At 42.7% G+C, this 13,649-nt stretch overlaps 1 protein-coding gene across 1 annotated transcript; it reads right to left on the bottom strand.

Annotated features, from left to right (window-relative positions):
- Positions 1 to 6,862: 6,862 nt before the first annotated feature.
- Positions 6,863 to 7,786, bottom strand: LOC146080054 (olfactory receptor 5V1-like). The gene has a single exon (XM_083186891.1). The coding sequence runs from the start codon at positions 7,784 to 7,786 to the stop codon at positions 6,863 to 6,865; it is 924 nt and encodes a 307-aa protein (XP_083043017.1).
- Positions 7,787 to 13,649: the final 5,863 nt, after the last annotated feature.

Below are 13,649 nucleotides of genomic sequence, written 5' to 3'. Positions count from 1 at the left end.
TCTATACTTGCAGCAAGAGACAAAGCATTGTCTTAATCTAGGAGTGATTTATTGCAAGTCCAGCCTGTTAAAACTGCGACTGGGCGGCTTCCCTGGGTGAACCATTTTAATATTCAGAGTGGGAATATTAATAAATCAGCAAAGAAATGGTGGCCCATTATTACTGCAGACCCCAAGATAGGTCTTAGTGACACTAAACTTATGCCATGCTATCAACGTGGCAAGAACATCTTTGATTGGCTTGTGCGTACAGATGTTACTAATTTAGGAACCACCCAGCTTCAACCCGACAGATTTTTGGGGCGTAAAAACGGCTGTTATAAGTGCCTAGGCTGTATCACTTGCAGATCCATGACAGCTTCTCCCTCGTTTAATCATCCTAGGTCCGGCAAGAAATACCTTATTAACCACAGGTTAACATGCACCACAAAATTTGTGGTTTACCTTTTAACTTGCCCATGTGGATATAGTTACGTGGGCAAGACAGATCGGACCATTAGGGAGCGCATGGCCACACACCGCAACTCCATTAAAAATGCCTTTGAAAGTGGTTCTAGTGACCAACCGGTGTCACGACACTTTCTACAAGAAAGACACAGTGTGTCCTCCCTCCGCTTCATTCTGATTGACCACATCCCCGCATCAATCCGTGGGGGTGATAGGTCACGCAGATTGATGCAATGCGAATCAGGCTGGATTTACAGGCTTGACACCCTTTCCCCAAAAGGCCTAAATGAGTATTTGGGCCTTCACAGCTTTGTGTAAAATATTAAGGGTGTACTAATATTCATATATGTTTGGAATATCCTTTTCTGCTGTTTTTCAGAAATTGCCGCTTATTGTTAGAAATTATATAGTATAACTTACTGCCCATATTTTCATTATATTGCTGCTCTTTTAGTAATTTACTGTCTGCCGTGACAGAGTCTGTTTTTATTCTATTTAATGTATCATGCTGGCTTACGTGATTTTTTCTTATGCACTGTTGTTTATGTTTTGCTATATGTTTCCTAGGTGACGGGGGACGCCGTGACGTCGGGCCGCGTCTAACGCTGTGTCCGGAGCGGAGTGACGCAAGATGACGCGATGCGCGGTGCGACGCTCCGTGACGCTGACGACGGGTGACGCTGACGGACGCTCCCGCGCCGGGAAGGAACACGGGTGGGTTGTGAGTATAAATTCTGTTTATTCTGGTATATTGGTTGATCTGAGGACGAGGCAATAAAGCCTCGAAACATTATCCACATCCCTGACTTGTTGTCTATTATTTTGGATTGCCACCGTTACTGGAGGATATATATATATATATATATATATATATCACACTTTCCCCTCAATTCATAATGGCAATTAAGGTAAATGCGAACATCATTGAAAGCCTGTGATATGAGTAACAGTAAGCACGTCAATAAATCAAATACAGGATTTCCTAAGGATATGAATCCAATATTGTATCTCCTGATATTTGACGTGCAGTGAGTCACCCTCAATTAATTTCCTTGAATCAATTTCTAGAAAAAAATATTTTACATTGAATGCTTCGAAATTTAGTCACATATTAAATAATTGTATTAAGTAAACAATTAAGTACTGTATCAGGATATGGTCATCTGATAGCTGGTGTGTACTGGTATGTATAATGTATAGGTACACCTTGGTTAGAGAATAAGAAAGCTGTGGCAGGTCACCTACCAGTGTGTGAGGCAGCTGCTTCTCACCCAGCACTTCACCTTGGATTAGCGGTTTTCCTATAGGTGCGTTTTGATGGGGAAGTGAGCGTAGCTCAATTATCCACTGTGTGTATGGTGGAAGTATTGGATATCTGCTTTCCTATTCTCCCACACCTTGGTTCCTGTTTTTCGGCCTACAATTGCAGGATTTTTGTTGGTGTGGGTTCCAATAAGATGAGAGTATCCAGAAGGTGAGTATAGGTAACTGGGTGTGTTAGATATTGGGTGACAGATATATTGAGGGTATATGCTGCTTCTTCCCATGTATTAATATAATATTTGTGGGGAGTGAGCGATATCCCTCTCACCCTGTATCACCCAAGAAAAATAATCTAGTTTTTATTTGAAGATGTAATTATTGATCTAGCCACCAGAGGGCAATTGGCCTTAGTGGGGTAACCACAAAAAAAGGAAAAAAGTTAATTGAGTGATAAGAGGGTCCCTGCCATGCACAGCAGGGACTCCAGATGGACTGTTTCGCCTGTTGGCTTCTTCAGTGTGAGTCTCACACTCCTGCCTTGGATATTAATACTATCACACAGATCTGCACAAAGAAAGACCTTCACCCATATTTACAGTGGGCACGGCAATCAATTCTCAACAACCACTCCGGAGTAAGTTGCACCGCAGGTTAATTGGCACCAGCAACTGGGATGCATGAGATCCAACAAGCTGTGACAACCTGTAAGGTACCTTTATACAACTGTCTGGCCAGACACATTAAATCAGGCTTGTCCAAACTATGGCCCTCCAGCTGTTGTGAAACTACAGGTCCCATCATGCCTTGCCACAGTTTTGTTATTAGGGCATGCTAAAACTGGCAAGGCATGCTGGGATGTGTATTTTCACAAAAGCTGGAGGGCCACAGTTTGGACATGCCTGCATTAAATGGACATCAATATATTTCAGCACAACTATACTCCTGATTACTGAAAATCCTTACTTGTACATTGCTACCAAATACTAACAACCACTAGCCATATGTACAATGACACAGGACTGTCTGCTAATAACCAATAATATGGACATATTAGAAAAAGCTTATGCTTGCCCATCTGCTTACTAACTATAAAAAGTCCATGTGTGCTTACTGTTTTGCATTGTGCCATTATTAATTGTGTATGCTTTATGTTTATAGTTATAACCAGTCTAATTTTTTCAAACTGTCTGCAGAGGTCTAAGGAAACCATAGTGCTGGACTTATTTTTTCTTTTATAGTTATAGTATAGGGATCATGGGAGCCTTTTAAGAGTCTGCAATGCTCATAAAAGCCTGTATGCTACTGCCTGTGATACCAACTGCATATAAATGTAACTGCCATGCTGTAATATATATGTATAGAAAGAGATCAATAGAGAGAAAGAATTTAGAGCAAGGGGGAGAGATAGAGAGAGAGAGAGAGAGAGAGAGAGAGAGAGAGAGAGAGAGAGAGAGAGAGAGAGAGAGAGAAATGTACTACATGTCTGTATTACTGTATACATTTTAGTAAATCTACCCCAATATGTGTAGTCTAGTTTAGTCTGGTGCTTATACTAATCCATACATGTTTATAGCATGCTGGATTCAAATTAGACCACAGAAGCTACTCCTCCTTGGTAATGTGTGTCAGCCAATTGCCATGTCCCCTCCAAGGCATTACATTATTAAAGCGATCGAAAGATAATGTGACGGGTCTGGTATAGGGTTCCAGAAAAGTGGAGAAAAAGAAACTAATTTTGGCTGGGGCACTACTTATTTCTTTAAACCAATAAAGTATATTTAAAATATTTTATTTAAATTTGATAAAAAAACATACAAAACATATAACATAAAAGGACATAGAGGGGGAAATTTACTAAAGGAAATTTGTAATAAAAAAATAGGTGTATTTAGAAATACACTTATTTTTGACATTTACTATCCCGAAAATACGGCTATTCATATTCGTATTGATAGCACATCATTACGACTACGAATTGCCACATGGATAGTAAATGTCAAAAATAAGGGTATTTCTAAATACAAATACACCTATTTTTTTTACAAATTTCCTTTAGTAAATTTCCCCCTGTATGTCCTTTTATGTTATATGTTTTGTATGTTCTTTTATCAAATTTAGCTAACGCACTCCCATTTCATACAATCCACTGTAATGTGCAGTGCATGTCTAGAGTGAATTAGTTGAAGAATAACAGTGCTGGCGAAAAATATTAATTAAATGAACAATATAGGTAGAAATTTACCACTTTAATAAGTTGAGACGTCCCTACAGTCTGGTGTGTTCAGTGTTAAATACACTGTAACAGTTTAAATGTAACCGATCACTGTGCTACACAGGAGTGACAGAGGTTGAATCTGCTAATTTGGGCATAAATGGATGTAACAGCTTAGATTGTAAATCTAATAGAGAGTATAGGGATAGTGAGAGTGGGAAAAGATAGAGCTTTTAGGGCAGAATGCCTGCTGTACTACATCATATATAGATTACATTGGATGCAGCATGAGTTTATTCTGTTGACCAAAAGATCTATATTGATAGTAAAGGGATAAGTGGAGGGTTGAGATAGGAAAAGAGCCTGTACAGGACTAGTCACTAACACTTACTGGTTCCTCTCATGTATAAAATACAGCGGAGAGGAAGGTTCAGTGTTTAAGCTCCATGTCTCAGAATCCTGACAGCTCTAGAGAGTTACTACTGTTGGCACCTTGCCCTTCAAATATAGCCGATGAGTGAACTCTGAATGTGTGGAAAATGAGGAAGAAAAGAATTTCTGTATTCTATAACAATGTAAACGATTTGTGAGCATACAGGACAAAAAATGTACAAGTTGGCACACATGAATGCTGTACAATTGAGTCTCTCAATGTAAGGCTTACTAGCAATAGTTAATATCACATATCATAGATGCAGCATCTGGTATAGGGGTCCGACAGTCGGATCCCAACAGTCATTATCTCGACGTCGGGATCCCGACTGGCGGGACCCAGACAGCATGGCGAGCGCAACAAAGCCCCTTGCGGGCTTCGCTGTGCTCGACATGCTGCGGGCACGGTGGCTCGCTACGCAAGCCACCTATTCTATTCTCCCTCTATGGGGGTCGTGGACCCCCACGAGGGAAAATAGCCGACGGCCCTCGGGAACCCACCTGTCTGTGTTTTGACAGTCGGGATCCCGACTTCGGGTGAATGCCTGTCGAGATCCCGACTGTCGGGACCCCGTCAGCACCCAATGTGACTACTAGGTGAAGTATTAATCACAATTTTTAAAGTGGATCTCTTTATTCCACCTTTCTCTCTACTTATATTTTTAAGATGATATTAAACCATGTGGCAATCTCTTTGTTTGCTTTTAAGAGTCTACAGCTAAAATTTGAAACATATTGGGGGTGATTCTGGTTGGTTTGTAAAAGCAAACTCCTTCTTTAATGGACAAACCCATGTGCACTGCAGGTGGGGCAGATGTAACATGTGCAGAGAGAATTAGATTTGGGTGGGGAGTGTTCAAACTGAAATATAAATTGCAGTGTAAAATTAAAGCAGCCAGTATTTACTCTGCACAGAAACAAAATGACTCAAATCTAACTCTCTCAGCACATGCTACATCAGCCCCACCTGCAGTGTACATGGGTTTGCCCATTAAAGAAGGTGCTTGCTTTTACAAACCGACCAGAATCACGCCCATTGGCTGTTTAAAAAAAAAACACTATTCACTATGTGCAAAACAAATGAGGAATAAAGGAATAAAGAGACCCACTTTGAAATATACATACTGTATATTTATTATTTATAAACAGGTTCTTATATTGCATAGCCAATTCCATTGCACTTTACAAATGGAAACAGTGATAAAACAAACTGGGTAGTTACAGACATTGAAAATGGTAGGAAGGCCCTGTTAACATGCTTACAATCTACAGAGAAATAGGGAATTGTACATAAGGATAAGTATTACACCAGTTTGCAAAGGTTAATGGTAGGCTGTATGATACAGCAATGTTGGCCAGGCGTCAGGAGAATGTGAAAATAAGTGCGGATATATTTGAACTCTACAATGGGGATGTATTTGAATAGGAAAGTTTTATGAATGTTATGTGGGTTTTTCTGAAATTTGATAAGCTTGCCTAAGGAGGTGATTTTTAGGGAATGCTTAAAGGTCTGACGACTAGAGGAGACTCTTATTGTGTGTTGGAGGGTATTCCACAGAGTGGGTACAAGTCTTACAATTGTGAATGATGCGTGTGAATGAGAAACATAGATCTTGTGAATGTTGGCTTGAGAGATATTTTAGGACTAGTAAGCCCGCTCGAAGCAAAAGATTTGAAAGCTAGTCTTCTAGCAGTTTTACAGATGATGATCATCTGGCGAGGAATAATAGCCTCACAGGATGGATTGTTTTGGTGAAAGACTTTATTGGGGAAGACCAGTAAGAAGACTATTGCAATAAACAATGTGGGAGATGATGAGGGTACGGGTCCGAGTTTTAGCAGTGCCTTGTGTGAGGTATGGTCATATTTTGGTTACTTTTTTTTTAAATGCATGTAGCTTGATTTTAAGACAGATTAAATGTGGGGAACAAGGGACAGTTCAGAGTCAAAAATGAAACCTAGGTAGTGAGCTTGTGGGTTAGGATTGAGTGTTGTGTCTCAAAAATGACATAGATATCATGTTGGTAACTACAATTGGTTGGTGGAAATATAATTAATTCTAATTTTTTGTTTAAATTCAGTTTGAGGTGACTGGATGACATTCAAGATGAATTGGCAATCCCCATTAGCGTTGTTGTGGGACATTTTTTTCATTTATGCACTTTATTGGGAAGTTTGTGAAGGCTTCTTGTATTCAAGGGCTGCATTTGTGGTGAATTTATGCATAAATATAGATCTTTTTTCTAAGTACATATGAGAAATGTAGCAACAGTAACATGTGAATAGCATAAGCATTTAAAACATTGGGGTAAATTTACTACGATGGGAGTTTTTTTGAAGATGGGATGTTTCCTATAGACACCAATCAGATTCTACTTCTTATTAATTTAGCACCTTCTAGAAGATAATAGATATAATCTGATTGGTCATTGGACATACCATCTTCAATGAAAGTCTTCTTTACCCCATAGAATCAGATGCACATTATTCTGCAAACTGTAGTCATTGTTACTTAGGAGATAAATATTTACTAATTGCTTTTTTTACATCCTTATTTTTTAAAGTATATATAACTGGGTTTAGCATTGGTGTCACAATACTGTACAATACTGAGATCAGTTTATCCTTATACATTGAGTATGCAGAAATTGGTCTCACATAATTGAACATTACACTACCATAATATAATACCACCACTGTAAGGTGAGAGGCACATGTAGAAAATGCTTTCTGTCGTCCTTGTGTAGACTTGATTTTCAGTATAGTTACAATAATGTAAATATATGAGACAATTGTGCATAGAAAAGGTGTCCAACCAATAAAAACACCAATGGACCGCAATAAGGTTTCATTGACAGATGTATCATCACAGGATAAGATAAGAAGTGGTGGTATGTCACAGAAAAAATAGCTGATCTTTTTGGAATGACAAAAGTGTAAACGGAAAGTGAACACAGTGTGAACAACTGAATTAATAAGACCACTTAACCAGCAGATACTTGCCAGAGCAACGCAGACTTTCTTTCTCATGTAAGTAGAATATCGTAGTGGGATACATATAGCTAAGAAGCGATCGTAAGACATTATTCCAAGTAGAACACAGGCAGTGCCCACAAACGTTACGAAGAAATACAACTGAGTTGCACAGGACGTGAATGAGATAACTTTTCTTTCAGCTACAAGTATCTGTAGCATTTTGGGCATAGTTGTTGAGGTGTAGCAGATATCCAAAAATGACAAATTTTCTAAGAAGAAGTACATTGGTGTGTTTAGCTCTTTGTGTAATTGTATAACTAAAATAATTGCTGTGTTTGATGTCAATGTTAGCACATAGATAAGAAGAAGTGATATGAATACAGGAACCTTCATGTTTGGATTATCTGTTACTTCTAATATTAGGAAATTCGTGGATACGGTCTGGTTTGTCGCCATTTTTTTCTGCTTTAATGTTCTCTGCAAAATCAAATACAATTATTTAACAGGTAACAGTTAAAAAATCATTACACTTTCAGGTGTGTTTTTAAAATTTACAAATACTAAGGCCTTGTTTTGTTGAAAGTGGAATTTTCTACAGTAGTCTTCAACCTAAGTTTAGTTAGACATGCTGTATAAGATGGTGTTCATCTTGCTCCACAACACTGTGGCTCCAAAAGTTGTGAAATACACATCCTAGCATGCCTTGCCATAGTTTTACCATTCCCTAATGGCAAAACTGTTGCAAGGCATGATGGGACTTGTAGTTTCACAAAAGCTGGAGGGCCATAGTTTGGCCATGCCTGCTCTAGGCAGACAAACGGAACAGTGAAGAATGTGGTAACTACAATTTTCCCCCATAAAACCAAAATACTAAACAATGCACTTGGGCCTCAAAACCCCAAATGCGAAATATAGTAAAAGTGGCACTATAATTAAAACTACTGAGGAGGAAAGGGATCTAGGAAGCACCATTCTAAGTAAACAATGTAAAAAAACAATGAAAAAGTCAGATGCTTGGTTTCATAGGGAGCAGAAAAAGCAATGATGCTAGGGGTGTGATCAACAGACAATATCACCCAGTGTTACTGAAAAATTATTTTTCATAGCAGAAGGGCTCATTTTCCAATCTTCATCATGCTGGCCCACACATACATGGGGTTCATTGTTTTGATATAGGGTAGGTTCTATGTGAACGCATGTGCCCTCTCAGTAGTTTTTCTCTGGTTATCACCAAATGTTAACTGAATGACTGTCAAAAACTGTCAAATAAATATGTGTACCTCATTTAATGTGGAGGGTTGGCAGGGGCGTAACTAGAACCTCATCTGCCCCATAGCAAAATACTAAAAGGAGTGAGAGAAGGGACAGCGACTGGGTGAGAAGATGACAAGGATGGGGAGAGAGAAGGAGGGACAGTGATGGGGGGAGAGAGAGAGGGGGACAGTGACAGGAGAGAGGGTGGTAGCCAATGGGAGAGAAGGTGACAGCCATGGGGAGAGAGAGAGAGAGAGAGAGAGAAGGGACAGCGATGTTAGAGAAGGTGACAGCCAAGGGGAGAGAGAAAGAGAGGAGGGACAGCAATGGGGAGAGAGAAGGATGGAAAGCGATGGGGAGAGAGAGAAGGAGGGAACGAAATGGGGAGAGAGAGAAGTAGGGACAGCAATGGGGAGAGAGGAGGGACAGTGATGGGGAGAGTGGAGGGGCAGTGTTCGGGAGAGAGAGAGGAGGTACAGTGACAAGAAGAGTGGAGGGACAGTGATGGGGAGAGAGACAGCAATGGATAGAAACAGACCAACATAAAATACATAACTGTGCAATACTGTAATAATTACAAAATAAATAAGATATCCTGCCTTTCTTTAAGCTCTTATAAGCCCCCTTCTTAGGCTGATACTGCAGGAATGAATTTTTTTTTGCCACAGGGATGAAAGCAGAGGGGATATGGGGGTGAAATGCAATTGATACAATATCAACGCAGCACTCAGCATTAGAGGCCCCGTCCACTGACTGTAGGTCATGCTGAGCACTGGAGTCCCATCCATGCTGCTGCTGTCCTGACAGGCTTCCTCTCCTCCCCCACTCCTCTCACCCACCAAAACTAGCTCCTCTTGGCGGTCCACTGCTGCTTCACTGCCGTATCATCATTCCTGCAATACCCTCTGCTCTTCCCCTCCAGTACTCACTGCTCACCTTGCTGCCATCACCGATCATTCTCCGTGCTTGCCTCCCTGTCCTAGATGGACCCCTCCAAGGTAAGCTCCTGCATTTCATGGCCACCTGCTAATCTGGTGTGACAGGGTGCATGGAGAGCAGCGGCCCTGGAGACAGTTCAGGTCCCATAGCAGCTGCACCCCCTACACCCTTGGTAGTTATGCCACTGACGGTTGCCTAAATTATAAAATAGTAGGCCTTGTTGAAAATAATTTGAAAAAAAAATCCATTTTCATTGCAATGCAGCCATTTTTGTCCCAACATACACAGAGAATCCTGATTACTATTACTGTTACTATTTTGGCATGGCAAATCACTGCAAAACAAGAACCACAAACTATTTATTTGTGGTGCTTTTAAGAAGGGGACTATCCTTTAGTTCATTTCTTTGAATAAAAAAACACTTTTTTTGGACATTTGGTTTTTTGATGTTTTTAAAGGCAGGTAAGGAGAATCCGGGGCACGTCACTCCAAAACAGAAACCTTTTCTGAGCACAAAGGGCCAGATGTACTAAGCTTGAAAATTGATGAAATGGAGAGTGATAAACCACCAGCCATTCAGCTCCTACCTTCCATGTCACATACTGTGTTTGAAAAATGACAGGTAGGAGCTGATTTGTTGGTTGTTTATCACTCTCCATTTTATCACTTTTCATAGTCTAGTACATATCGCCCCAGGACTTAATATCTATGATGCCAGGGAAGATATATGAAAAGGGTGGGTAAGTGCAAAAAAGTGTTGCTAATTAATGAGTCTGTGAGAACATAGTGTGAATGTGGTAGCGAATACTTATCCATAATAGTGGGGATGTTTTTTCTGTTTCTCACGATGGTGCTCCTTTCTTTTTCTCTCAAGTGTTTCCATTATGTGAAGAGAAAAAGTTGTGCCTTGATAAAAAGAGCTCTTTTTGAAACACGTAGGAAGGAGGGAGTGCTGTTAACTGGAGAAAATGCCTACCATCACAGGACCTGTGAGGAAAGGTATGACCCAATTTTTTTTTAATCTCACCAGTGCTTACATTCTGGTTTTCTTTGCACTGTTTTGGGACTGCCAACCTGCCAAGGGTTGCCAAGCTGTAACCACCCTTGTTTTATTTTGGCTAATTGTTTTAACCGAGGACTATTTTTTTTATTGCTTCATACATTGTACTGTTGTACACCTTTTAAAAAGAGACACATGGGGCGAAATGTAATAGGGTGTGATTTTTTAGACATGTGCGATTTTTGGTCAAAAACGGCCGAAATCGCACATTTTCCGAAAATCGCACATTTAATAGGTTGAAAATCGCGGTAAAAAATCGCACTTTTTACCGCGAAATCGCACTTTTAGAAGTGCGATTTTTAGTCACATTTCAATTCGCATCCAGATGTTTTCCCATTATAAAGTATACAACTCGCAAATGTAATAGGGTGCGATTTTTGGTCAATGTTACCAAAAATCGCAAAAAAAATAGACCAGGTTCTGACAGGCGAATTTGACAGAACCATGCACAGATCATTGAGATCTGTGCATGGTTCTGTAAATAAAAATGTGTAAAAGTGTTTTTATGGTACTTGTTTCCTAGAACGGCCACAATCGTGAGTGATCGTGGCTCTTAATTAAGGGACACGATCCTCACGATGTGGCCGATTTTTTACAATTTTTTCCATTTGATTGACAGAAATCGGGTCAATCGGTCGGTCGCGACCAATTAAAATCGGCCGCGATGCGACCGACCGATTGACCCGATTTTTCCATAGACTTCAATGTTAAAAAATCTTTTAACATTGAAATCGGTCGGTCTTGTGCCATTATAATGGCACAAGATGAGATGGACTTCATTAAGTCCATCTCACATAGGGAAAAATGATAAAAAAGGTGAAATGGGCCAATATGACCCATTTCACATTTTTTATGTGCCCGCCATGACCCCACGATAGACGTGAACCCGAAGCGTGGCGAGCGCAGCGAGCCCGCGAGGGGCGGCGGTGCGCGTCCTCCGACCTTTTCATTTCCCTACTATCCACTAGGGCGTGGAGTGAGAATATAATAGTGTGGCGAGCGCAGCGAGCCACCGAGCCCGAAGCGTGGCGAGCGCAGCGAGCCCCGCGAGGGGACGCGTATACCTGTGAAGTTAGACGCGTCCCCTCGCGGGGCTCGCTGCGCTCGCCACGCTTCGGGCTCGGTGGCTCGCTGCGCTCGCCACACTATTATATTCTCACTCCACGCCCTAGTGGATAGTAGGGGAATGAAAAGGTCGGAGGACGCGCACCGCCGCCCCTCGCGGGCTCGCTGCGCTCGCCACGCTTCGGGTTCACGTCTATCGTGGGGTCTAGCACACTTATTAACATTTGGGGGGGCAATTTAAACAAATCTGGTGTAAAAAAAAAAAAAATCGGGTGAAAAATCGGCAGATCGGATCGGTCGCATCGTATGCGACCAAATCGCATGCGATGCGACCGATCCGATTTTTTATCTTACGACCACAACGATCTAAATCGTTGTGGCCGTTCTAGGAAACAAGTACCGTTTTTATAAAAAAAAAAACGGCGTGGGGTCCCCCCTCCTAAGCATAACCAGCCCCGGGCTCATTGAGCCTGACCTGGTTCCAAAAATACGGGGGGACAAAAAGCATAGGGGTCCCCCGTATTTCTGAAACCAGCCCCGGACTCTTGGACCGGTCCTGGTTCCAAAAATACGGGGGACAAAAAATCTGGGGGTCCCCCGTATTTTGAAACCAGCACCGGGCTCCAACAGCCCGCGGTGTCATGCCACAGCCGGGGGACACTTTTTATACAAGGTCCCCCGGCCAAAACATGAGCACCGTGGCTGGTCAGCCTTGGACGGGGTACCTGGAGGAGTGGGGACCCCCCCAATAAAGAGGTCCCCCCCCCCCAGGCTTCACCCGTCCAGGGCTGAAGCCCGGGGCTGTCACCGGCGTCCGTGGCCAGTGGACGCCGGCCTGATAGGGTTAAATCCATCATACATATCATTACATTGCTTTTTACCGGCGAACTACAAGTGCCAGCAGACCTCCCCCGCATGCTGGGACTTGGAGAACCACAAGTCCCAGCATGCAGGGCATTAATGGGCCCGCTGGGACTTGTAGTCCACCTGTAAAAAGAATGTTTATAAAAAACACACACACAGAGAAGTACAAGTTTATTACACACACACACCTCAATTTTACACCAGCGTTACTTACCATTCCTGGATCCAGCGCTGGTCTGGCTGCTTCACAGCCGGCTCCCCCCGCACTGACAGGCAACGGGGAGAACCGCTTTCTCCGTTGCCTGTCACCGGCTTTCTCCGTAGCTTCCCAATCAGGACTGAGCTATGCGTCTCCATGGAGACGCATACTGTAGCTCAGCCAATCACGCTCTCAGCCTCTGTAGCACTGGGACAGAGCTACAGAAGCTACGGAGAAAGCCGGTGACAGGCAACGGAGAAAGCGGTTCTCCCCGCTGCCTGTCAGTGCGGGGGGAGCCGGCTGTGAAGCAGCCAGACCAGTGCTGGATCCAGGAATGGTAAGTAACGCTGGTGTAAAATTGAGGTGTGTGTGTGTAATAAACTTGTACTTCTCTGTGTGTGTGTTTTTTATAAACATTCTTTTTACAGGTGGACTACAAGTCCCAGCGGGCCCATTAATGCCCTGCATGCTGGGACTTGTGGTTCTCCAAGTCCCAGCATGCGGGGGAGGTCTGCTGGCACTTGTAGTTCGCCGGTAAAAAGCAATGTAATGATATGTATGATGGATTTAACCCTATCAGGCCGGCGTCCACTGGCCACGGACGCCGGTGACAGCCCCGGGCTTCAGCCCTGGACGGGTGAAGCCTGGGGGGGGGACCCCTTTATTGGGGGGGTCCCCACTCCTCCAGGTACCCCGTCCAAGGCTGACCAGCCACGGTGCTCATGTTTTGGCCGGGGGACCTTGTATAAAAAGTGTCCCCCGGCTGTGGCATGACACCGCGGGCTGTTGGAGCCCGGTGCTGGTTTCAAAATACGGGGGACCCCCAGATTTTTTGTCCCCCGTATTTTTGGAACCAGGACCGGTCCAAGAGTCCGGGGCTGGTTTCAGAAATACGGGGGACCCCTATGCTTTTTGTCCCCCGTATTTTTGGAACCAGG

Source organism: Crinia signifera, chromosome 1 (assembly GCF_055691185.1).
Source record: "Crinia signifera chromosome 1, ASM5569118v1, whole genome shotgun sequence".
Taxonomy (NCBI): domain Eukaryota; kingdom Metazoa; phylum Chordata; class Amphibia; order Anura; family Myobatrachidae; genus Crinia; species Crinia signifera.
This window is presented reverse-complemented; position numbering and strand designations above follow the sequence as displayed.